Consider the following 26,028-nt stretch of genomic DNA (forward strand, 5'->3'; position numbering starts at 1 on the left):
GGTGTAGTCATCGCTCGCGTAAACTGCTTGACATCCACGAGGGAAGACTTGTTGATCCTTCTAATCTGTTTTAAATCTAGTGCTTCACTCTCTTAATCTGCCCTGGAAGCCATTTTAAAATAAATCACCTAAGCTTGGGCACGCAGGAGACTCTTCTTCATGTAACAAATATTTTTAAGTTTTCATTACCTAGTATAAAAGAGAAAATACTAGTGAAATATGTTCCTCACTTTGAATTGGAGCAGCATTTGTTCCTCTAATGGCTTCAGAATGTCTTTATTTGATATTCTTACCTCGGAAGCGTAAGAATACCGTAATGTGATTATCAAGCTGCACTTGGTAAAATATTGGAGACAAGTAGATGGTTTTATAATCTTATTCAGCCAATAAAATAGTAAAATTCTTTCCACTTTATAATGTCTGTGCAGCAAGTTCCATGGCTTTGATCAGGTCATCCTGCTTTATTTTGGCTGAGAGCACAAACACTGGGCATAAACATGTAAGGACTAGAACAAGTAGCACTGAACTGTGTGTGAAATAATATAACTTTATATTGAAAAGTTAGAAGTGGAACTACTGGAGAGGGGCCAGCAGAAGGCTTAGAAGATGGTTAAGGGACTGGAGCATCTGTCCTGTGAGGAAAGGTTGGGTGAGCTGGACCTGTTCAGCCTCAAAAAGGGATGACTGAGAGAGGGTCTTACCAATGCGTTCAAGTATGTTAAAGGGTGGGTGCTTGAGAGCATGGGGCCAGACTCTCTAAGTGGTCCCTGTGACAGGGCAAAGGGCAGCAGACAGAAACACAGGAAGGTCCATCTCCGTGGAGAAAAACTTCCTCATACTGGGCTGATCACTGAAACAGACTGCCCAGGGAGATTGTGGAGTTATCTTCCTGGAGATATTCAAAACCTGCCTGGACGCAATCCTGTAAAAACTGCTCTGGGTAAACCTGCATTAGGAGAAGGGGGTTGTATGAGATGATCTCCAGAGGTGCTTTCCAACCCCAGCTATTCTGTAATTTTGTGACATTTTGATTGCAGAGCTGTAGATCATTTATTCATTAAAAAATAGTTGGTGTTTCAGTCTGCTTTCTCATTTATTGTAGGTGACAGCAAAGGGAAGTCTAGGCATCCTATGCCTAACTGTGTATAGGCCTTAAAATGACCACAGCATGCAGATGTACTAGAGCAATAACACAAATAGCATACCTTAGCCCCACTGACATTTGAAAAGAGTTAAAGAAGTGGGATGTCTTCAGCCTAGAGAAGGAGGGACCTAATCACCGTCTTCCATGAGCGAGAAGCTACTTCCAAAGAAAGATGGAGGTGTGCTGTTAGCAAGGGATCATGGTGACGGGGCAGGAGGCTGTGGGAATGACATACTTGGGGGAGAATTGTGTGGCTGTAGAAGAATGTCCTTCACTGTTAGAAGAGTTAACCGTAAAAAGCTTGCCTGTTGAAGTGATGGAGTCACCCTTGAGGATGTGGCTTCTCAGGATCCTGGGTCATCTGCTCTGAGGCCCTGTGTTCTAAAAGTGGGACAAATGATCTCCAGAGGCCCTTGACAATGTAGATGTGTTCTGCAGGGCTGCACACCTGTCTGTTGACAGATTCTAATTGGGAGATTGAACCACAAATGCATAATTTCCAGCTTGATTTCAAGGGTATTAAGTTTCCCTTCTTGCCAAGTTCAAGGTCACTGAGTTCAGCAAACCTCTGGAGCTGATTCAGCTGCAGAAAGAAATTCTGTTACCCTTTTATTTATATTTCCCCTGTTCCTGAATTGGAGTTGTTCTATTTTGAGTTAGATGGGGAAACTCAACTAAATTAAAGAGAGTTGTGTTAAATAAATAAATAAAGTAATTTGTCAGATTTTTTTTTCACTGCACTGCAGTAGAAAACTGTGTTTGTTGTCACCAGACAAGGATGGTAGAGGAATTTTCCTCACTGTGATGGTGCATTCCAGCTTAAGCTGTCGATTGTCAAACAATAACAGAGATTAAAGAAAATTCATTTCATGTTCTGTACTCAACTTCTTGCCTCAAAACCCTTTGTAATTATTTTTATCTGTAGTTACTCACATGCAACAGTAGCTGCCGCAAGAGTAGTTTTTAAACATTCTGATTGATGGTGTTTCATACACATTGATTGTCAGCACTCTGAGGTTTTGCAGGAAAATGCAACTTTCTGGTCTCTGAAGTCTTTAAGATTCTGGTACTTCCTGGTGCTCTTTGTAGTACAATCAGTTTCTCAAATTTGTCACTTCCAATGCTTTTTGAATTCTTCTGTAAAACTGTAGTCTTTGTCCACGCTTGAAGACAAAGGGGTCTGAATCTGCCATCCAAAGTGTCCTGGTGGCGGTCCTCTGTGGAAATGGCTATAGATAACGTTTTACACTTCTTGGCATGTGTCTGTCACCTGAGGTGCTGCTAAGAGTTGCTCTTGCTAGGACATATGTCTGTTAATTTTCTGTGAGGGAGGATAGCGTATGGAGAAAAGATGCAGGACCTAAACAGCTGTATTGCAACCTGTGTGTGACCAGTGCTGCCAGACACTCTTGCCTGCCATAAATAAATTCCATCACACTGCAGGCTGTTCTTTAGTAAAGCTGGAGACAGACAGTCAACTCTGAATAAATGAGCTGAACCCTAACTATACTGAAAACTACTATTTAAGTTCATATATCTGACACATGCCTTTTCAACTGTAGATGAGATTTGCTGTCTGTGCTGTATGTATAGCCGTGTGGTTTTGGACTTTGCAGCAGTTTCTAGTGTGGATGTTGGCATGTTTGTGCCTCATTGGAAGTAACTTAGCTGGGTAAGATGGAGTGAAAATGTCTTTTTAATAGCTCTAGTAAAAGATTGTCTGTGTTCATGAAAATCAGAACATTCAGGCAGTGTTTCAAAGAAATAGTTTATTGTAGCTCAGCAGTAAATTCCTTGTTTTTTTTAAATAAAAGTAGTGATTTTTTTTTTGTTAGTTATTTATTATCCAGGGTCAAATTCTGGGTTAAACAGAAATCTGATCAATGGGAAAAGTTGATATAAGCCTTGAAGTGTTCATTTTACACTTTGAAAAACAATTTCTTAGTCATCAGAAGTGTTAAAATATACTCTTGTTCTACATAGAGTATTTTGTGTGCAATATACTTTTTCTGGCTTTCTCTACTCAAAATTTATTTGAAATAATGACAGCAAATATACATATTTTACTAGCCTGCTGGTAGGAATGTCACCTTAGGAGGTTGTGCCACTGTATTGAGATTAACATCTGCTGCGTTGCCATTTGGCTGCTGTGTTTTAATTAGAATAATTCCTTTGGATGTGTGCTTCGGGCTGACTCACATGGTCTTACTGTTTGTGGTTCTGATGCAGAACCTCATGCAGACATTAAATGGCTGTGGCGGCTCCTGTCCACATCTGTCTCCTCAGAGGTGCCAACCTCTGGCCAAGGTGGCTCACCAGTTTGTGAGGTAAATGCAAATTGCAGCTTAATCTTGTAAGGAAAATTGGTATTAACTGTTGGCATTCCTTTGCATACTGAATTTTGGTTTCTGCATGTGTAGCAGTTGTTTCACAATCCATCATCTTATCTGGTGTATGGAGAGCAAGAATTTCGAGAAGGGTCAGACAAGTGTGGATGGCAAAATAAACATCCAGCTAATTTCAGTGAGTCAGAACATCCAAGGTACCATTACAAGAGCGTTTTCTCTCACAGTGAGTGCTCCCAAGTTCCTAACCCAGTGCTGTTGCTTTGGTGCTCTGTCAGAGTGAGTAATGCACTGCTGGAGGGCCATGCCACCAACGGCTGCAATGGTTTGAGTTAAAACAAGCCCAGTAAAGAAGGTGTTAATTAGCAGGCATGATAGCACACATTCATGGAGGAAAACAAGTTGTAGGAAAGAGGGACATTCAGCATGCCAGCTACTCCACTGCTCTGTGGGATACTTGAATGTGACGTGCTTAATTTTAGATGTTTAAGTGAGGTAGTCATCTAGGCTGCTTTACACCCAGGGACCAGAAATAAGTACCTCTAGATGTTAATTCATTCTATATGCCTATTTATGCATTGTTAGCTTACAAAGTAGGCTTTGCTGTTTGACATTGACATCTGAAATTGGGTTTGAGACACAATAAGACGCAGCTTACTATAGTTAAAGGTTACCTTGCATATCTGCCTAATGCATGTTAAGGGAATTGTTCATGTAAGAATTCTTCACAGAGAACTAGTGCTCAATATGTTAATATCATAACCTAGTTTACTTCTTAGTGGGTTGTTTTGTTGGGGTTTTCTTTTGGGTAAACAGGCCCTTACATAAATTTTTAATTGACATATCATTATTATATAAAAGGAGGGACAGCTTATGTGAAAAAACTTGATGAGGCAGAGAAATGTTTTCAATACAAAGAACATTATTTTGTCCAGTAGATGACTTTCATGTATTCTAAGCTAGGCTCTGTGTTGCACCACTGTCAAAGGCTGAGAATTCATAGATGTGTCTGTTGCTGCAACCGTTTGTTAATTTCCCCATGATATTTATGGTGGGAAGTGTAAGTCTTATCTTTTTCTTTTAGGTTGACAATTGCATTTTTCGCACTCTCTGGTCTGGATATGTTGGATTCCTTAGATGTGGTGAACAAAGATGATATAATAGAATGGATTTATTCCCTGCAGGTCCTTCCCACAGAAGACAGTGAGTGAGTTTTTAGTTTTTTTTTAATTGATATTAACATTTTTACTTTTGCTTTTTACTTGGGGAATAGTGGATGACTCTTGTTTTTATAAAATACAAGGTTGACCTTCCTGAAGTACAGTCCTGATAATTTCAGGTAGTGATGTTTAGCAGATCTTGGGTATAGATCCCTCACAAGTAATAAAGCTAGAAAAAGCCGAAATTAGTTTGAAGATCAGCCAGTAGAAAATAGTATAATAAAGTTATTTGGGTTTTTTTATATATATATATATGTAACTTTAGATATTTCAGAGGAATGTTTCACCTGCTTTTCACCTGCTTCTAAAAGAAATGCATTTGTTTTAAAAGTATTACAAGTGTAATAGTGATTATATTGACTTCCACTTCAATGCCAGGAGCTGTGAGCACAGGTGTGGTTTTTGACAACAGCTTTTGGGGATTTGGAGGTGTAAGAGTAAGAAGCAAAAAGGATAAACACAGTCCCTGCCTGATGTTCCTTAGATCTGTGAGGGTTGAATTTACCCTAGGTTTTGAGAAGGAATAATGCTGCTGCTGAATCCCAGCTGTCCTCAGAATGGCAGGTGCATAGCAGAAAAGCTGGCAAGGGAACTCGCAGGAATGTCCCTTTCCTGGTTGGCTGGACAGAGGTTAGGGAGGTGCTGTTCCTGTGGGCTAGTTGTTGTTGGCAGTTTTTTGTGTGGCCGCCCAGGGGAGTGGCTGTCAGCCCTATGAGGGCTGGGAAGGAAGGAGGGACGCGTAGGGGCGGCACCGCTGCTCTGTGACAGAGGGGGCTGGCGTGTTAAATGCTGCTGTGGGCATGGCTCCAGGCTGCTGCTCTCTCCAGTTGCCTGTCTGTAAAATCATTTGTACATCCATCCATGTACTTTGGATGGATATAGGCAGAAAATTCAGTGTTTTCTTCTGTTATTTATTCTAATTATATACAGCAAATAGGGTCTCTAAATACAACAAATTAGGTGTCTAAAATTAGTTTTATGAAATAAGCATATGGAAGTCAGGACTGCTGATGCTTTATTTTTATGGTAATAAAAAAAATCCTTTTTCTTACTCTGGAGATTTAGAAACCATCCGATCCACCACAGGAGCTAGTTTTGATGGATTTGTTGTTTCTCATATTGCCTTCCAGGATTGATTTTTGAAAAACAGGAGTTTGGATTATATAAAAAATCCTACAAAGTTTTTTAATGATTAGAAGGTTCCTGTGCCTTACTGTTAAGAAATCTTTCCCCAGTGTACATGCTTTGTTTCTAGGAGTTGCTCACTTTGTGACTTTTATACCAGTCTTCAGGATTTAATTGCAAAAAAAGAGGGAAGTTTGCAAGAGGAGAGATCAGAACAGGCATTTCTGTTTGGTTGTCTTTGATAGTATGCACTAGTTCTCTGGGGATTCTACCTGGTCAGTGTTTAGAATATTGCCATTGTCTGGAGCCTCCTAGGGAGGGCAGTAAAAATATAAATGTGCAGACGTGCAGGCTGACAGTTTGGCAGAGATGTGCTCCTTCTTTTTCTAGCAATCATCCCCTCAAAACTGAGAGGAGTTTTGGGGAGGGCACTTTTGGCAGTGCACTCTGTGCTTTCCAAGTAATAAATCTGCTTTTCACTAGAAGAACAAGCTGCCCTTCAGTTCTGTGTTTTTGTATCATACTGTAATAACTCTTGTTCTTCCTATGCTTTTGGTAATAACACTGCTTTTATCTGGTCACTTGACCGCTAAAACTTCAGCATCATTTGTTTTTCCTTTTTCTGTTGGACAAAATGTGCAATAGAAAGTGCAAAATGTAAATGATGCTGATAGCAGCAGGCTAGATACTGAATGACTAAATGTGAAGAAGGAAACACCTACACTCTGGTAATGTCTACTTCCAGTAAAATGTATCGGCTCTCTGGTTTATAATCCTGAGTGGGTGCAATGCTTGTTACTTGGCAGCCTCCCAGCAGCAGAGCTCCTACTCCCTCTTTCGGCCTCTTTGGAGAAGTGGCTAAGCTGTGGTAGGCTACAGCACTGAAGTTTTTGGTTTCAAAGTGCTTGCGCGTCTTTCTTTATGCATAGCACTTAACTTGATTTTTATTTAAAGCATTTTTTAAGAGGGTAAATTCATATTATTTTGAGAACTACTGCTGCCTTAGAGTCTTCTTTCTAGTGGATGGGAGACAGAGTAGTTGGTGCTCCACAAACTTAGTATCTGTTTGTTTTTATCAATAACTGTTATAGTGGGTGCACTGGCTGGCCTAGAATTAATTTTTTTTACAGTAGCCTCTAATCTGCTGTGTTCTGAGCCTGGTACCAAAAGAGTGTTTTAGTCTTTCAGCTATTGCTGAGCAGTGCTAGTCAGGGCTAGCTCTTTTTGCCTCCTCTGCACTCCTTTTCCAAGGGCAGATACCTCAGGGGACACAGCCAGGACAGCTGACCCAGGCTGACCTCAGGACCATCCAGAGGATCACTCCATAGCATCTGGCATTATTTTCAGAAAAAAAAAAAAAATTTAAAAACTTGGGAAGAGAAGGAGAAAGAGGGCAATATTCATGGTTCTGGCATTTGTCTTCCTGAGTAACCCATACACTTGCTGAGGCCCTGCTTTCTGGGAAGTGACTGTATACCTGCCCAGCTGATGGGAAGTAGTAAATGAATTCCTACTTTGCTTTGTTGTGCACCCACAACTTCTGCTTCACCTATCAAACTGTCTCTGTCTCACTCTCTGAGTCTTCTCTTCATCTCTGTTTTCTTGTCTCAGCTGCTGCTTGGAGTCAACCCACTACAGCAGAGTGATACAGAACCTGCTAGAAAATTCAGAATTTGGTGGTTTAGAGCGCTTCTTAGATAAAAGTCTCGCAATATCCTGTGATAGTCTTAAGTGACATGTTTGTATTTACTGATATGTAGTATGGCTGATGGCTAGTGACAGCTTCACTTCAGAGGTTTGTAGTTTTGAAACTAAAGCACACTAATGTTGAGATCTTGATCTACTGAGTAAGAAGGCAAACATATGCTCTGTCAGCCTAATCAAAATGCACTTGAGGAAGCTGAAGATTAGAATCTGTCAGGATAGACTGTATTCTTCTGTGGGTTTATTGTAGCTGTGATTCAAACAGAAAATGTCTTTTTGGTACCATAAGTTTAGTTCAACTCTTCCAGAAGCTGGCTCAATACCACTTCTAATTAGGAGGGAATGGCAACACATCGCATGTGCAAACTGAGCCTCACACAGAAACACATACTTAGCTGAATGCTTCCACTTACTGCTGCCTTCTGCTTGTTTGAAGGGTCCCCGTCTTCTGTAACTCATGCTAAATAGTTTGGCTTTATCTTTGATTTTGGCCACTGTTACCTTTCCTTCCCTTTTAGTGAGTGCTTTACTTAGATGCATAGCTACTGTGGTTTTGTTTTCTTTGTGTGGTCGCTGCAAGAAGAGCTAACTATGTTTCTTCTTAGAAAGAAGTTGAAATCTTAAAAATTGCTTTTTTCTTTTTTAATTTTGTGGAGGGTAATGTTCTTTTACAAGCATTGCTGAAATGATACATTTTTAGATTAAAACACTACTTTTTGAAGTGTTAGTGAAATTGGGAAAGGGTTGACAAAGCACCCTCTTTTAGCTAGTTCCTTGTTCTTAAGATCATGTCAGTGTTTTACTGTTTTTCCTCTCATAGTGCAGCTCCTTGACAGAGCTATTTCAAGTTTATTTTAACTAACTAAAGTGCAACTCATACAATTTAAGAAAGATATATTCCAGTTTCTTGCAAGTCACATTCAGGGCCAGTTCAGCACTTTTAAAAGAGAGTGAATCCAGAACTTTGTACTCAGGTAATCTAATTACACAGTGGAAGCACACTGCTTGGCCATATTCATTTACCATCCTCCCCCATAGGAACAGTGGCATTTGTTTGACCCTGCTTGAGAGCTTGCTGCAGTTGCAGAAAAACACGCATTTATTTATCTCACAGAAGATTAGCTTTGTGTTGCATTGGTGAACTGTGTTGATTGGGAGCACCAGTGCCAGCCCACTATGGGAGAAGGAAGAAAATTGTACTTTTTGACGGCTGGATGCTTCACTAGCTTTGCTGTACTAAAAGAATGGAACCAAAAGGAATAACAAAACATATGTTATTTATTGGTCTGAATCCCCAGGACCCATGGATACTACACTGAAAACCAGTATGATAAATGACAGACCTAAAACTTACTTCTATCAAAATCTAAATTCAGATTTGTATTAATGATTCTTTCTTCTTATGTGGCAGTACTCAAAAAAATGTATAAAATGACATTGACTTTTTTGAAATCATCAATACATGTGAGCTTTCTGATCATGAGTTTCTTGAGCAAAAATGCAAATTTTCTTCCAGCACAACTTGCTTTTATGGCTGCATTTGAAGTGTTTATCTATATGTAAAATGGACATTTTAGAGAATGGAACTTTGCATTTAGTGACATCCTCTAGTGCTTTGATTTACAGGGGCAATTACAAGCTCTAGTTCAGTGAGAAGAGCTTATGCTTACTTTTATCTGGATGTATGGACTGAATCATGATTAAAGCTGTGATTTTTAAAATATATTATTTTAGTAATATGTGTAAACTCCTGTAGTTAGCAAAAGGAGACTAGTCCTGCAGCCAGAGGAATGCATGGATAGTCTGAATGTTAAAAATTAGTGGTAAAAGTTTATCAATTCTTCCATGCAATATAAATAACAAATTCCATAAAATATAAATAACAAAAATTCCCTGTCTGTGAAAAAAGAGCTCACAGGATAAGTTGTCTGTGGTCATCACTTGAAGCTCTTTTACATATCTTAAGGACTTTCTGGTTTAAGGACGCACAAGTAATATCTTTTTCTTCACAGGAAAGTTTCAGCTCTTGATTTAGGCATTGGAGTCTCTTGGTTTTGGAAAAGGGTCCATTTTCTTTAGTTGTCAAATGTGAAACATTTTTCCAGGTGTGTTTTTTCAGTTTTCAAACCACCACAAATGGTCACACAGCAGTTTATGAAGTATTTGTTACTTTTTGCTCTGTCTGCAGCTGCTGTAGGAGGTGGCTGAGCAAGGCTGGTGGTGGAAGTGAACACCAGGTGGAACCATTTCTCAGCTGCCGTGAAGATGGGGCGCAGCAAACTCTGCTGCAGCTGAACTGGCCACTCCAGCAGCTTTTCCCCAAGGGACATGGGCTGCGATCACGGCCTTTTAATTTGTTTCTATTTTGTTTTTAATTCCGTTTCTGATTCTGACAGCCCATTTTTGGTTCAGGAAAGTGAAGAGTTTGATTAGCAATACTAAGCTATTACATAAAACAAGAAGTACAAGTAAATTGCAATAAAATAGTAAAGCCAACTTTACAGAAGATGAAATTTCACTTTGTAAAGTTTCTTTCATAAACTGAAAGACAGTAATTTCCTGTAACTTGCCTTTGGTTTTCACTTGATTTTCAACCAGTATGCTCACAGGATGCTAAAAAACCATTTTGAGACGCTGCATCATGTTCCAGAGTCATGTGGTTAAAAACAAGCTGTTTTCACTTCCTGTTTTAATGCTTCCTTTATCAACTCAAAATTCTATTTTTTTACTTCATGTGCTGTGACTAGAGATTTAGCAACTCCCTTGTAATAGTCTAGGAAGCATCTATTCGAGCACATTAATGCATTTAAGGGGGGAGATGATCAAATTCCCTGCAAAGTTTGCCCTAAAGTTTTCCTAAAAGGGCATGCTGGTCTTCTCTTTTTCCTAGGAGCCAGTGTATGAAGGTTGGAGTGGGAGATGAGAAGTACTGACAAAAAGTGTCAAAATAGATTTTTAAATTCATAGCAATACAGTTAAAAATCCAACTTTAAATAAAATTTTAAAATTGTGAATGCTGTTTTCTAGTTGATAAAAGTTCAGTAGTAGAAGAAAGGTTTTGAAATACTACATGAAAATTGAACATCTAAAGGGAATAGTGCATCATGATTTCATTAATGTACTTTATTTTTAATCTATTTGTAAAGCATCTGTGAACTCAGAAGGGGATCAGACTGACCCACTAACAGCACACAAGCTTGGGTTTCATGCTGCCATTTCTACCTTGATAATGAATTATAAGCTACACTCCACAAGGCCAGTGATGGGGATTGGTATTTCTAGGGTGAATCCTGTCATCAGTCAGCTGTCAGCTGAGTTCTGGTTCAGCTGCAGAGCTGTCTTAATTGCAGCATGTGTCCTTTGCAGTAGGCCAGAATAGCTGTGTTAGTAGCATAATATCTCTTTTCTAGGTAAAGGGTTTCCCTACCAGTATCATTTCAAAGTGAGGGTTCTGGTTTGCTTAAGCACTTAAGACACAGGTTCATTTTTACTGAAAATGAACGTGAATGTGATTTTTCCCCCCCTCCCACGATGTCACCTAGGAAATCTGGAACTTACCAGGCAAGAATTCTAGGTCTTCTCTTTCTGATTTGTTCACATTGTGTAATTTTTGAAGTTGTGATGCTTTTTTGGGCAGTGTTCTTTGGGACCTTAGATTAGTCTTTAAGACTCATTTAATTTTTTATGCTTTCCAGGGGCTGAGGTGGAAGGAAGTCAAAGACTTGCAAGTTTTTGACTCTGCAAGTGAATAGACAAATGTTCTCTGCTAAGAATGTTTATATTTTAATAAAATAAAACAGATATTATTTTTTTCTTTTTGTTTCCTCTGTGTGGATCAGACTATGGCACACCAGCTTTTAAGCAGGCTGAAGTTGCTTTTGTTACATGTGTAGAATCATTAAGAAGTACTTTTGACTGAGCTGTGGAGGAAGTGGAGAATTGCAGGTGTTTCACTCTGTGTCAGTTAGCTCCAAAGACTTTTCTGGCAGAGAAACTTGCATACTTCAGGTCAAGTAGAAATTCTTGAGCTAACAAAACCTTTCGAGTTTAAATTTTGCATATAAACAGAGTATGTTTAGAATTAGAAGATAATATGCTGCTAAATTATACCAGAGCTTGTAGGCCACATTGCATAGTGATGTTGCTTGGAGCTTTCAGCTTTATAACTATTCATTCTTATTTATTCTGAGGCAATTTTCTCTAATATCCATGAGGATTTTTAGCTTAAAGGCTGAATAACTTAAAAGAGGTCAGTAGTTAAGAACAAGCAGCTGCTGTTTGACTGTGGCATTCATTAGGTTTTTAGTTTCAGACATTGACCAGTAAACTGAGGTTTTGCCATGCAAAAGCAAGTCTGAGTCCTGCAAAGCTGTGCTTAAACTCCTGACAGCGTTTGGTTCGTGGTTCTTTGTGCCACGTGCTCAGGTATTGTGACGCGTTTGAAACAAATTACACTGTATCGCTGACAGAAATGTTTGATAGCTACAATGTGCTTAAAACTGCGAATTGTTTATCCTTGAACGTGTTGTGAAGAATCTTGAAACAGTTCTGCATGGGAACAGATGGTATTACCAGGCAAGAATCCAGACAGGAACAAAAAAAATATGTTAACTCTGGCCATTTTCCCAGGGAGCAGTCCTCTTCTCTTTTTTTCTTGTGAGCATGGAAGACAAGTCTGTGGTGACACAAACTGTATTTCCACCAAATTAAAAAAAACATTAAAAATCTGATGCTTTGTGTTTTGTCACTACAGCAATAAGTAAGTTAAGTTTGCTTGTAATTTTCTTTTTTTTTTTTTGTTAATGAGAGAGATACCAAACTAAGGTTGGGAAATGAGAGACACATGCACACTTTATTAAGCCTGTGAATAGTGTTGAACTAAAGGGTCTTGATCTCATTAGATAATTACAGTTTATAATAAATGTTTCAACAAAACAAGTTAGTTGAGTATTGTTTTAATCTTTTCCAGGATCAAATATGAATCGCTGTGGATTCAGAGGTTCTTCATATTTAGGGATGCCATTCAATCCCTCTAAGGTCAGTTAAGAATGTGTATGTGAAATGTTTTCAATTAGGCAATAAATTATCTTGTGTCTTTTCTATGATATTAACTGCATAATTACAGAATGTCTGGACAGCAGGGAATTTTGTACTGTTAATACTGAAATGTTTGCAGAACTTTTAAGAAATGTGTATAAGAAACATTCTAAAATGATACCTAGAACTTAAATTCTCACAGCAGTGAAGAAACTGGCACACAAATTATGGCTTATCTCAGTGCAGTCTCTTCCTTCTCTGGTCTTCTCCTAACAAAGAAAAACTTATCTAGCTAAAGAATTGTCATGAGTTAGAGAAGCTGGCCAGAATAGCCCTAATTAAGTGGTGCAGAACATGCTCTTCTTTGCTATCACAGAAAGGTTCAGGCTGGAAAGGGCCCTTAAGATCATCTAGCTCCTATCCCCTTGCTGCAGGCAAGGACACCTTACACTAGACAGATTGCTCAGCATCTCATTCAGCCTGGCCTTGGATGCTTCCAGGATGGGGATTCCACAGCTCTGGACAGTCTGTTCCAATGCCTCACCACCCTCACAGTTAAGAATTTCTTCCTAGTACGTGATCTAAACCTGTCCTCTTTCATTTTGAAGCCATTCTCCTTGTCCTGTCACTGCATGCTTTGGTAAAAAGTCTCTCTCCATCATTCTTGTAGGGTTCTTTCAGGATCTGGAAGGCCACAATTAAGTCACCTCAAAGCCTCCTCTTTTCCAGGCTGACAAATCCCAACTCTCATAGCCTTTTTTTATAGGAGAGGTGCCTCAGCCCTCTAATGAACTTAGTGGTCTCCTCTGAAGGTGTCCCAACAGGTTCCTGTGCCCCCTGTGCTGAAGACCCCAGGCCTGGACACAGCATTCCACATGGAGTCTCACCAGAGGAGAGCAGAATCCCCTCCCTGCCCTGCTGCCCACGCTGCTTTGGACACAGCCCAGGGCACATTTGGCTCTCTGGGCTGTGGCTGCCCAGGGCCAGGTCAGCCTCTCAGCCACCAGCACCCCCAAGCCCTTTGCTCTCCATGACTTCTCTTCTCTCCCAGTCTGTACCCTCCCAGTCTGGGGTTGTCCTGACCTGGGTGTAGCACCTTGCACTTGGTCTTGTTAAATCTCATGAATTTCTCATGACCCACTTCTGGAGCTTGTCCAGGTCCTTTGAGAAAAGTGAATCCCATCTGATGCTGCCAGTGTGTCTGGTGCCATGTAGGCCATCCCACTGTCAAAAAACCACCTAAAATCTTGGCAGTGACACCAGCCAGGGAGGCATGTATTAATAGACTGGGCCTGGCTGTTTCTTCCAAAGTGAGTGTCTGCAACTGGTATTTCCCTTCCTGTGTTGAATCATTCATATTTGACTGCACCTGATACCACCCAGACTTAGGCACGTCTGTTCATTCCTGTTTGTCATGACAATGACAGCAAATGCTTTGAAGCCCAGTTCAAGAGAGTTCTTCCATGTGAAAAGAAAATGCTTTTAATAAAAGACAGAAATGAGGTTAGCAGAGGCTAGTTTAGTGCTTTCACAGATTTTTTCATCCACTTTTCAGTACAATTTGATTCGCTCTCAAACACAGGACAAAACTACTGTACTTCTTCTGTCCTTCCTGCACACTGGCCTCTACTTTTATTTTCCAGTTATATCGTACCTTTAGCAGCTGTACAGTGTAGTATTTTAAATAGTGCATACTTTTGGAAGCCTTTTTCAAATCCTCCCCAGTGTATGAAGCTAGAAGAGTTTATTCTGGACATAGTTCTGAGATCTTGTAAAGGGCCATAAAGTCAAAAAGTCTGTAAGATTGGCCGAGCATTGTTTTCTCCTCCCAGCACTTTCTGGTGTTTTAATTTAATTCTTGCCTTCCAATAGTAAATGCTTCATGCTGAAATATTATCTTTACTGGAAATAGGTTGCTGTCCACTGGTGTCTTAGAATGTGTTGGCCACTATACATATGAGATAAAGGAGTGGAATCAAGTTACTTGTAGAAATTAGCTACAAGGTCACTATCTCTAGAAAATTGTTTGCACATGGATGAGGTTTTTATTCAAGCATTGCAGTACTTTCTTCATTGTATCTGCATTTGAAGGATTGTATCTGTTTGATTTATTGGCAGATAAAGGTTTAAAGCATTTCCAGCACTGTTGCCTGAAATATCCTGAAATAATTTAGGAAAAAAAGAGTTAGAAATTCACTGCCATGACTCTGGGATGTGTTTATGGTCAAGTAATTTTTTGTTTTTTCATTATTTAAAAGTGTTCTGTTAAGTCTGCCATAAAAAATACTTTCTGAAAAAGTCTGTAAGCATTTTGGATTTGCATGGACATTTGCTATCTATTACATGCCACTACAGTGATTTCATTCTTGAGCTCTTAAGAAAGTGATAGCCAAATCTATTCAGTCAGTAGGGGCCCTTCAAACTAATAGAAAAAAATGAAAGTTATGTTAGCATATCCAGCTTTACTAAATCTCTCAAGATTTAGTAGAGCAGGTTATTTGGATTTGATTTGGGAGTTGTGATTTCTTAGCTGTTGCCTTTGAGGTGTTTGACAGCAGTGTGTTTGCATCTTTTTGGGACAAAAGCAAAAGTGAAACAAAACCATATCCACTTCACCAACTCACAGCACAGCCCTCATGAACTGTAGCAGTCTTAACTGTGAATGAATGCTAAGAGTGACTCCTCTAGCTTCACATTCAAAACATGATTGCTTTTAGAATTAGAAAATAATTTTATACTGAAATGGCCCCAGATTTTGAAGTGTCTCAGATTTGCTGTTACTGCAGTTTAAACTACCTTTTTAATTTAGGGCTAAACAGCCTCCTCAAAGTTTCAGGTAGGCCTAGGTATTTTCAGTATGTTGAAAGTGTTGTGATTAAATTTTACTATGTTGAAAGCATCGTGAATCAGAATTTTGTTTTCAATAGCTGCAACTTTTATCTAAGATTGTGGTAATTAACATGTCCTTTCACTTCGGGGGAAGAAAGATATCTTTTGTGTTCCTGACACAACATTGTATTTTCTCAAGGCTGCAACACTGATACTGGTGAAAGATGAATAGTTATAAATATTTTTCAGAGTGAATCACAGAAAAGATAACAATAAATAGAATATAAAAGTAAATGTAAGATAAAAATAAGTACTATAAAGACCCAGGTAAGCCTGGGCCAAAATATCTCTGTACTAATATTTTTTTATTTTAAGCAGGCATCTCTGTATATTTTAAGGGGTCCTGTGAAACATGGTCTACTGAAAAGTGTCTGTCCATGGCAGGGGAGTTGCAGCTAGGTGACCTTAAGGTCCCTTCCAGCCCAGGCCATTTTGTGGTTCCATGAAGTAAGAAACTTAACAAGTCTTGCAGAATAGTTTTGAAACTATTAAAGAGATTACAGAAGCAGAGACACCTTGAATTTAGCCACTAATTATTTGGCAACAGCTAAAATCTTGTACTTTCAATAAACTTAAGAACATGAAAAAGATGCCTCTAAAGCTGAGGCTACCCATGTCCAAGTGAAGACCCCTACCAACTGAACACCTGCAAAATGTGTTGTGAAATACATCAAAGCATGCAAAAGATAGATTGTTAAATAGCTGTTGAGTAGGCATTTATTTAGAAATTAGGTAGCTACATGTGGTATTCACATGCCCTCTGAATGGTGAAAAGCAGAGAAAAGAATTACCAAAAAAATTCTTATCTCATTATATCTCATTAGCTGTTCCTGTGTTTTTGGACTTGTGGAATGTGTTGGAAGATTATTTACCTAAAGGGATTGCTTGATTGGATTCTGGTGGACACTGTTTGTGTTAATTAGCCTATCAGTCAAGCTGTGTTGACTGTCTGGTCAGCAGTCAGTCATGAGTTTCTTCAGTTTACTATAGATCTTGTTAGTGTAATACAGTGTAAAATAGTTATAGTATACTATAGTATAATAAAGTAATTAATTAGCCTTCTGATATCGTGGAGTTCTGCGCATCATTCTTCCCTGCATTGAGGAATCTTCATAAATACAAGAACTACATACTTGCATATTTTGAAAGTATAATTATGCTTCTTGGCTGTAACCAGGTGTGTTGGCTTGGTGGACTTAGCACTCAGCACACACCTCTGTGCAAATGTGTCAAAACCGCTTAGCTCCGTGTGTGGATTGGCACCTGGGTGAAGGAACCCTGTCTTGAAAGTGGGACTGTGCCAGTGCTAGTGCATGTTTAGTAGCATTCTTCATTAGTGTTTGAAGAGATCTTGCCCATGCTTCTGCAGGAGAGAGAGTTTCTTGGCTCTGCAGTGGTCACTGGGAATTTTTGGTGGCCATGAGTTATGTTTTAATAGCTGTTTTAGTTGATGTAGTAGGGAACACTGTCACATCACTGAGCCAAGTTTAGATGTTTGAAAGCTTCCCCCAGCTTAAATCTTTTAAGTGTTAATTCTTTTAAAAAAGGCTGAGATTGTGAAGAACATGATGGTAATTCCAACAGAACAGAACTGTTTACTCCATCTCTGAGATCCAAGTAAATCTATTTCCTGTGGGACCTACAGACTAATTTTTACAAAAGGTAAAGTGCATGGAGAACAGACCCTGGCCATACCCCCTTTGTTGTCTTCTCGGAGCATACTCTGCACCAGTGCATTAACTGAGGTCAATAGAGACCACTTAACAAAAGCAATTTAATGTGCCCTATATGTCTATTTAATGTGTAGGGTAGGAGACGGATGGGAGTGGGAGCTGTTGAAATTCATGATGCCTCCTCAAGAGAGGGTCCAGGACTGGAAGAAAGGGAGAGGAGGTGCAGCTCTCAGCACGTACACTCCTGTTCTCCTCTGTTACATCGCTTTTTCAGTGCTGCTGAACCCAATTCACCCTGTTTTCTGCCTCCCTTTCCCAGTTGTCTCTGGTTCCCTTGTGTGAAAGCAGTCTCTTGCTGTCTAGTGGGTAATAACAATTTCTCTCCCAGTTTCTTACTAGAAGAAAAGCCTTTTGGCTTTGGAAATAAGTGTGACTTGCCTGAAAAATACCAATTACACATAACATAACATTAAACTTGGTTTTATACTGCTTTTTCCTTGTGTTTTTAGGATTAATTGCAAAATAAGAATTGCAACTGATTAGGCAATAATGCTAGTAAAATATAATTTAAAAATCTATCTCTAATACTCAATATTGAAATAATTTTATGTGTTTAAAATAGTTATCTTCCAGTTGCTCCAAACTGAACCATCCCAGGTATCCACAGTCATCTTGTTACATGTGGCTTCTGTTTTCATGAAGTAGTACAGTCCAGGATGGGCCTTTAAAATACCATAAAGAAAAATAGTAGTTTTAGCATAGCTGTATCAATCCCTTTCCCATTTCTATGAGTTGTATTATGGGACTACTCAGCCTTTAACTATAATTTTGCTTCTCAGTGATCCTTGTGAGTCCTTTCCAACTCAGGATATTCTATGTTTCTGTGATTATTTGGTATATAAATACTGTGTTTTGACTCTAATTATTATTTTAAAATAGAGATCAAAGTAGGTAAGTGGCTAATTTGGTATTGCTTCAGTTGACAGAGAGAGTACTAATAATCTTTCACACCGCTTTCTCCTTGTAGATCATGATGTTGTAAAATCTCTGCTGAGGGACCTCCAGAGTTAGGTTGTTTAAGAGTGCTTACCCAGCTGCCAGGAAGCTAATGGCCAGTGGTGTGTCAGGACAAACTTAGGCGAAGACATCCCCTTTTTTCCTTAATTGTTCCTCAAATGGAGTTCTTGTCAAAGCTTTTTTCTGACCAAGTCTTTTCAAGAGCAGCAGAGTTAGGCAGTAACTTAGTTTGATAAGGAAAGCTGAGCAGAGTTTGGTGAGGAAAGCTGGACAGGATGTCTTCAGTTTTACCATAATGAGTAAAGGGAAAAGTAATTTGTTTACCTCTTACCTTAAAAAAAATATTTACTGTAGTGTAAGCTCTTGCGATGTTTCAAAATTTCAATTTTTTTCTCCTTTTTTAGGGTCCTGGTATATCTCATCCCTATGATAGTGGGCACATAGCAATGACTTACACAGGACTATCATGTCTGGTTATTCTTGGAGATGATTTAAGTCGAGTAAATAAAGATGCCATACTGGCAGGACTGAGAGCTCTCCAGCTGGAGGATGGAAGGTAAAAGATGCTTTATATGCTGGAACTCCCACTACCCACATGTGGAATGGAATGTAAGAGACATGTTCTTTATAGAAGTAGCTATAATCTTTTTGTTCTATTAGAAAAATAGTTTGATTAGGAGTCACATAAGTCATAGAACACGTGCTGGCTTCTGGAAAATGGTTAAGTCATCAGAGGGTACTAACTGGCTCTTCGAACCAAATGGATGCTTGCCAAGCAGCAAGTCCTAGAAGAAACAATTAAAGGTTTATTTATTGTCACAGGTAATTCAACCATTTACCTAGTTTTGTATATCGTGGAAGCATTTAGGTTGTAAAAGACCTTTGAGATCATGAAGTCCAACTCTTGAACCCAGCGCTGCCAAATCCAGCACTAAACCATGTCCTTAAGTGCCACATCTACATGTCTTTGAAATACCTTCAGGGATGGTGACTCCACCATTTCCCTGGGCAGCCTGTTCCAGTGCTAGACAATCCTTCTGATGAGGAAATTTTTTCTAATACCTAATCTAAACCTCGCCTGGTACAACTTGAAGCCATTTCCTCTGTCCCACATGGGAGAGGAGACCAGCCCCCAGCTTGCCACCTTCCAGATAGTTGAGTGAAAAGTTGTCCTCTTGGTGTTTTTTTCTCTGTGGCTCCTTCAGCTGCTCCTCATCAGATTTGTGCTCCAAACCTTTCCCAGCTCCACTGCCCTTCCCTGGACACACTCTAGCACCTCAGTGGACTTACTTGTCTTGAGGGGCCAAAACAGAACTCAAATCTTGAGGTGTGGCCTCACCAGTGCCCAGTACAGGGGGAGGGTTACTGCCCTGGTCAAAAATTTTTAAATATTTGTAGAGTTTGGTGCAATTGTAACAGTAACTAATTAAAAACTGATTCACCATTTGTATTAGAAATAGTAGTATGAGCAGTTGCCTTTATACATACCTGGGAAACTGGTCCTCAAGTTGCAGTAAGGAAAGAAAGCCTTGTGAGCTATTAGGATTCCTAGGAAGTCAAAGAATTCTGCCTAAAAGAGGTAAAATGGTAAGTCATGTATCTGTATATGCTGTAATAGGTTAAAGACTGTAAGTATAAACATCTTGGAATAAATAAGCACTAATATCATTATGTTGCTGGAAATAGTTACTCAGGCTCCTAAATGTTTAGAGTTCTATGCATTTTCCTTGGCTTAGAATCACATCTTCTAAAACAAAAACCTAGTGTAGCTTTGGGTTATATTTATGAGACTCCTGTAAACTAATCTTTAGAGAAAACACTGTGCAATTCTTTGAACCGCATTTCATGTTTTCTGGTGTAACAGGCAAAACAGTGTTTAAAGACAGAAATGTTTCTTTCAGTTTCTGTGCAGTGCTGGAAGGAAGTGAAAATGATATGAGGTTTGTGTACTGTGCTTCCTGCATCTGCTACATGCTCGATAACTGGTCAGGCATGGATATGAAGAAAGCAATAGACTACATTAGAAGAAGTATGGTGAGTGTTCACAAAATGTTGCTTCTTCCTATGCTTTCAGGCTTTAAGCTTTTTTTCTTAACTGTGGCTTAAAAGAAAAATCTGTCTAAACTGTATTACAGTAATTTCTTTTTTTTTTCTTGCTGCTCTAGCAAGTTGAGAATTACAAAGTACATTGGCTTTTTGCATTTGTATTTTCATTAAAATATGTGTGCTAGCAAGATAATTTTATTTGGTGTGTTTGTTTGCTGCAAATTGTATTTAAAAGCCTCTTTATTTAAAATAATTAAGCAGTTAAAAGCAAGGTTTTGAAAACTAAGGTGTGATGTTTCTGTTTAGAAAAAGTGCAGAAAGCACTTTGGAAAAGCATACCAATAAAATCCTCATATTTCATTGAGCTATAGTATTGCTTTTTAAAAGATATGCGGATTCAAATAAATTAATAATTGACATGAGTTCATCCTTAAGTCTTTCCAGTCATGCACTTCATAATTTATTTATTCGATACTTGGATTGAAAAAATGTATTCATGAGTACGTACACATTTTTTTCCTGTGTCTGTGCAAATTGTCTTCATATTCGATTGGAGTAAAGGAAATTTCCATTTTTTTTCATGTTGTTTCATTCGTTTAATTGAGTTACATTTTCAAAGACTGAAACGCAATTTTTTAAGGAAGCTGAGCAAGCTTGAAAATTGCAGTTCCTTTAGTGAGAGTAAACACAGGTTAAATTCTTGTGGTCCACAAAGAAGATTCAAATTTATGATGACACACAGCTTCTGTTGTAAATGACTATTTTCAGTAGTTGCTGTCAGCAGCAGGATTGTACAATTTATGTGAGAAACAAGTTTAAAAAAAGACTTTAAAATCTCTTGCTTCAGACCAAGTTGTTTTTTATTTGTTGTTTATTTTTAAAGGAGGTATTTGGATGTCTTAGTATTTCTTACTGTACACCTCAAGAAGTTTTCTGGCACACTGCCATAGTCCTGGACAGACAGAGATGATCAAGGCCAGGGCTCAGTCATACAAGGATATGGACCTGCAGTCTGTTCACATCCTAGTAGCACCTTTTATCTCATTTTCCCCTCTGTTTCCCCTTGTTCTTCTCCAGTCTGCTTTGATATTTCTGTTTCTTACCATTGGCCCTTTTCCTTGCCATCCCATAGTAAGTTATGCTTACCCCTGCATTCCCCAGAAAACAGTCCATGATAAGGGAGTTTCTATACAATCCTAGAATCTTCCTCCTCTGCTTCCCATAAGAGCCCTTCTCCCATAGCTGGTAGCTCCCCGTAGCTAGCATGGGTTCTCAGCATGAGAATATCCCTGCTGAGTCCTTTCAGTGGATTTCACCCAAGGACGATGATTTATCCATTCTGCTTCCAGTCTGAGAGAGGAGCTTAGGCAGAGTGCTTGCTCTTACCAATTAGGCAGGGATCATTCTTCATCCTCTGACCATTTCTGGACCTTAATGTTTGCTGAGATCAGTCTTTAGTAAAATAACTTAGCAGAGTTACAGTAGGAGAATCAAGTGTTAAAAAAGAATAGAAAACAAAACCCAAGAGCAAAATCCTCATTGTAGTTCTGTACATCACATTGTCTGTTAGTTGTGAACATTTGAGTGCAGTTTTGATCCCAAAGGAAATGGTGGAACTAGGAAGAGGACAAAGAAAGTTGAGTTGAACTGTGGAAGGTATGAATCAGCTTGTGTAAAAGGAGTATTTCATATACTAGGAGTCTTTATTCTGGAAATTAGATTGTTAACTGGAGTGTGACAGCAATACATAATGTAACAGGCAGCACTGAAAAAATAAATAGAGGGAGAAGCAACTGTTTATTTCTAAGAAAAAACAGACGGCATCAGATGAGGCCATAACAGAGCAGACAAGTGGAGATTTTTTGAAAGTTTAGAGCTTTGAAGTGGTACTGGAGATTTATTGTGTAGTGTGATCTTGAACCAAATTTAAACTTTGTTTCTAGAGCTTAGCATTAATTGTTGGACCTGAAAATTCCAGTCATTATGTTCCTATTGGAAAAAGATACATTTTAAAAAAACCTCTAATAATTGAGGCCTTACCATGGCAAGACATCTTGGAAGGCCTCCTACTAATACTTCAGTTCACTGGTAAAGTAGAACTAAGTCTTGCCATGGTCAAAGTTCAGAAGACACTGTGGCTTATCACAAAGATTGCGTCTTTTCCTGGCTAGCTTAATGAGTAACTTAGAGATCCAATAAGCAGTGCTCTTTAGGGAGCAGTCATTCTAGCGTGCAGAAATGTGCATCAAGACACACTGTATCTTTGTCCAGGTTTACTGTGAACTAGGTTAACTCTACACTGTGTTCAGTGGGACTTCTTTAAACCACTTCTATGCTGTGAATTTACTTCAGAGTTGGCATGCACATGTACACTAGTGTACACTGTGTTTGCTGGGTTTTCACTCCTTGGCCAACCAGTATTTCTGTGAATTAATTCAGTTGCTAGGTGTCTGGCAATCCTGAGAAAAGACACAAAACCTTTGCATCCTGCTTGGTCACATTTAGAGCTGTGAATGTGTCTGAAGAGGTCTCAGACATTCAGGGAGCAGCCCACTGTGAAGATTATTTCACAGCAGTAGTTGTTCTTTCCTTTCATTCATTCATTCATCTCTTTCCACCAATTTCCTTGAGATGTATTTCAGTTCAATGACCTATCGCAGGAGCCAGGTATTTCTTAAAGTGTATCTCATAAATAAACACAACGACTGTGAAATGTGGCATCCAAGAATGTTAGCTTGATTTCTCTCATTAAGATTTTGTAGATGGTGCTAAGACTAACCTATAAAATGGAACAATTAAAAGTAAATTCTCTTTGAGGTTATTTCATTTGCTGCTCCTTGTGTAATTAACTATACAATTAATAACTATAGGCTTTATTGTAAATGCTTATTCCTATTTTGCTGTCACAATGCCACAATGTCACCTCATTCTGTCACTCTCTTTAGTTGTAGACAAAAAGGGATTTCATTGCTCAGTACCAAACTGCTTTTACAGAAGGGTGTGGTTTTGATTTACTATTGTATGTCACTTGTGTGCACCTAGATGAAGCACATGACAGTTAACAGAACTTCTTTCAGTTTTTCAGATTGCCATACATGTGAAGTACAACTCATCTGGATTGAGAGTAATGTAACTGGTTGACCACAGTACTGTTTGTAATAAGCTTTGGAATTTGATACGTTTAGTGATACGGTATAAGGATTGTGACATACAATTCAATACAGCTGAATGACGGAGTGCATTTGTTTAGTTAGGCATTTCAAGAACAGCAGGAGATTGAAACATAAACCATGTTTAAAATGTTAAAAATAATTGAATCTTCATACAGAATAGATAGCCTTCTTGTTGTAATTCGACTAAAAAAGTGTTTATACAATGCTGATCACAAAAATAATTCTAGGCCAGTAAAATTGTCAGATTTCAACACACAATTTTTAGCAGTGTAGATTGACTCTTGTCTTTCACATTCAAAACTTAGATATATCACTAATCAAAAGACAACAAATACTAAGATGCTGAGATTTTGAATGACTTACAGAGGCTCAATAACACTGTTCTTTGCAACAGCGCTTTTTTTTTTAATAGAGATTTTGCAAGAAGCTTTAAAAATATCAGCTGCTGCTTCTAGTATAGTCTTTCTCAAATGTGCTTGTATTGGTCTGTTGATATAGTTAAGCTGGTTGTAAAACTTGTAGACTTTGCAGTGAAGATTTTACCAACTGGATTTACACATTTCCTGAGGATAGTATTTAATTATACAGTTGTCATGTTGCAGTAGTCAAGAGCTCCTTTTGCATACGATTTCTGGAGTCTTTTCAAAAGGACCAAGAAATGAAAGTATTCCCTAGCTCTTTAAGGCACACAAGTCCCCAGAGAGCAGCTGCTGTCTGTAAATAAATAGGTGTCAGTTTGCCGAGGGTCAGCTACTGTCTGTTAGAGTTTAAAGCTAATTGTACAGCACAACATGGTAGTGTCTGGGATGCACGCTTAACAGCTTTTCTCCAGGGCTAATTACTTTGTCATACATAAAGCAAACCACCTCCTCCAAAAATTGCTGTTTGTAGAGTTATTTAGCTTTGCCAGCATAGCTTTGCTAATCAGCTTGCCTTTTCTTAGCAATTAATGCATCTGTGGAGTGTGGTAGCACATTTGTATTGCATTCTCAAAAGGCAGTGAAAAAGGAAGAGTTCACACTGTGTGCTTTAACATTCGGAAGTTCATAGAGATTACTAAAATTTACTGGTTCAAACCTGAGAAATCAAGCTGCAGCTTGAAGTGTATGTATCAGATATTAGTATTTTCAGTTGCTTCAGCTTTCAGCAACAATTCAAAACTAGGAATACAGTTTTAGTGTAGCTTCTGTGTCTTCTTCTGTTTACTTTTTTCTTCTCAATGTCAGCTTTAAAAGCAGATGCACAAAATAATCCTTAGGTAGTTCCTAGAGATACGATAGTCCTGTAGCCATTCTTTGATTAGGACTATGGGAGTCATTATTGGTTTGTCAAGGTGTCCTGTATCTACTAGCCACTGTTTCAGAGAAAATGTGAGAAATTCACAGTCAGCACCTGCAGGATGTGGGAGAAGGATTTTTAGTGCTTTGTGTCTGATCAGATCCAATCATTAATTGAGCAGTTGATGTGGAATACGTAGGGCGGATATAATTTAACTTCAAGAGTTACACCTCATTTTTCCTACTAAGCAATTTGGTATTTGTTCAGAGATAATTCATTAGGTATCCTATGAACTCTTGTAAAATGAATATTTGCTCTTTTATGAATAATTTCTTACATGGTGTTTTGTTTCTTTTCAAGTAAAATGATTTAATGGATTTTTAGGGAAGAAAGATTATTATTCTTACATATACATGTGTCCATAGATTGCTCATGATACACATGAACTATGATATTCTTGGTGCTTTGTCAGACTTGAGTTTCCCCTTCTGTTGCGCTTAACAGAGTGATTTTTCAGCACTGTAATGGTATTTTTTAACAGTAATATTTTATAGGCCAATTTAAGTTTATTCCAATGGATGTTATAATTTTCTTCTTGCTTCTTGTTCCCTTCTCATTGTTTTCTAAAGCCTGATGTACTTGATTCTTACTAAAGAATTGCTTGGATTTGAGTATTCTACACACAGTAGTACTTTGCATTTTGCCTCTTTTTTTAATGTTAAATTGCTCTTGGATTAGAGACAGATTAAGTTATCTATTTAATTCTGTTTTGTTTTGATTACATAGCCTTTTTTTTTCTTTTTATACCTGCATTACATGATTGTTTTCGTTGTTGCTTACCCTTTTTCAGGTTTCTGACTTGTGTCACAACTAAAATTAACTCGATGAAAGTCATAAAAACTTCCTGCATTGAAAAAGAGCTGATTTGTTAACTATGTTGTGGCAAGAATTTTTGGAGGTTCAGAATTTAATGAGGTTAAATCATGGCAATGATCTGATGATAATTTTGCTGGTAAACTAAGAAATTGCGATGTCTGTCAAAGTGCTGTGGTTCTAAATTAACTGCTTTCTGGGATTTTTTTTTTCTTCAGTCTTATGATAATGGCCTGGCACAGGGAGCTGGACTGGAATCTCATGGTAAGAATGTCAAAGTGCTCTACACCTTTCAGAGTGGTATTGAAAGTGCTGTAGCAGGTGCAGGGTATGCCATACCTTTCCTTCCTTTCTGAGGAAGCTGTGTGAGGACGAGCAAATCTAAAACATTTCTCCAAATATCACTTCTTCCTTTAGATCTAGCTTAATATCTGAACAGACAGGCTTTTTTTAATCACTCCCATTAATCTTATGAGTGTTTTTGTTGAAATCTTATCTCGTGTT

The 26,028-nt window shown here is 38.5% G+C and overlaps 1 protein-coding gene across 1 annotated transcript in view; it reads left to right on the plus strand.

Annotated features, from left to right (window-relative positions):
• Positions 1 to 26,028, plus strand: part of PGGT1B (protein geranylgeranyltransferase type I subunit beta) — a 35,935-nt gene that overhangs the window by 342 nt on the left and 9,565 nt on the right. Inside the window, 5 exon segments of the mRNA XM_064735380.1 lie at positions 4,574 to 4,692; positions 12,508 to 12,575; positions 18,559 to 18,710; positions 20,056 to 20,188; positions 25,743 to 25,788. Coding sequence (XP_064591450.1) covers positions 4,574 to 4,692; positions 12,508 to 12,575; positions 18,559 to 18,710; positions 20,056 to 20,188; positions 25,743 to 25,788 — 518 coding nt within the window.

The sequence above is a fragment of the Zonotrichia leucophrys genome, chromosome Z (genome assembly GCF_028769735.1).
Source record: "Zonotrichia leucophrys gambelii isolate GWCS_2022_RI chromosome Z, RI_Zleu_2.0, whole genome shotgun sequence".
NCBI classification, from domain to species: Eukaryota; Metazoa; Chordata; class Aves; order Passeriformes; family Passerellidae; genus Zonotrichia; species Zonotrichia leucophrys.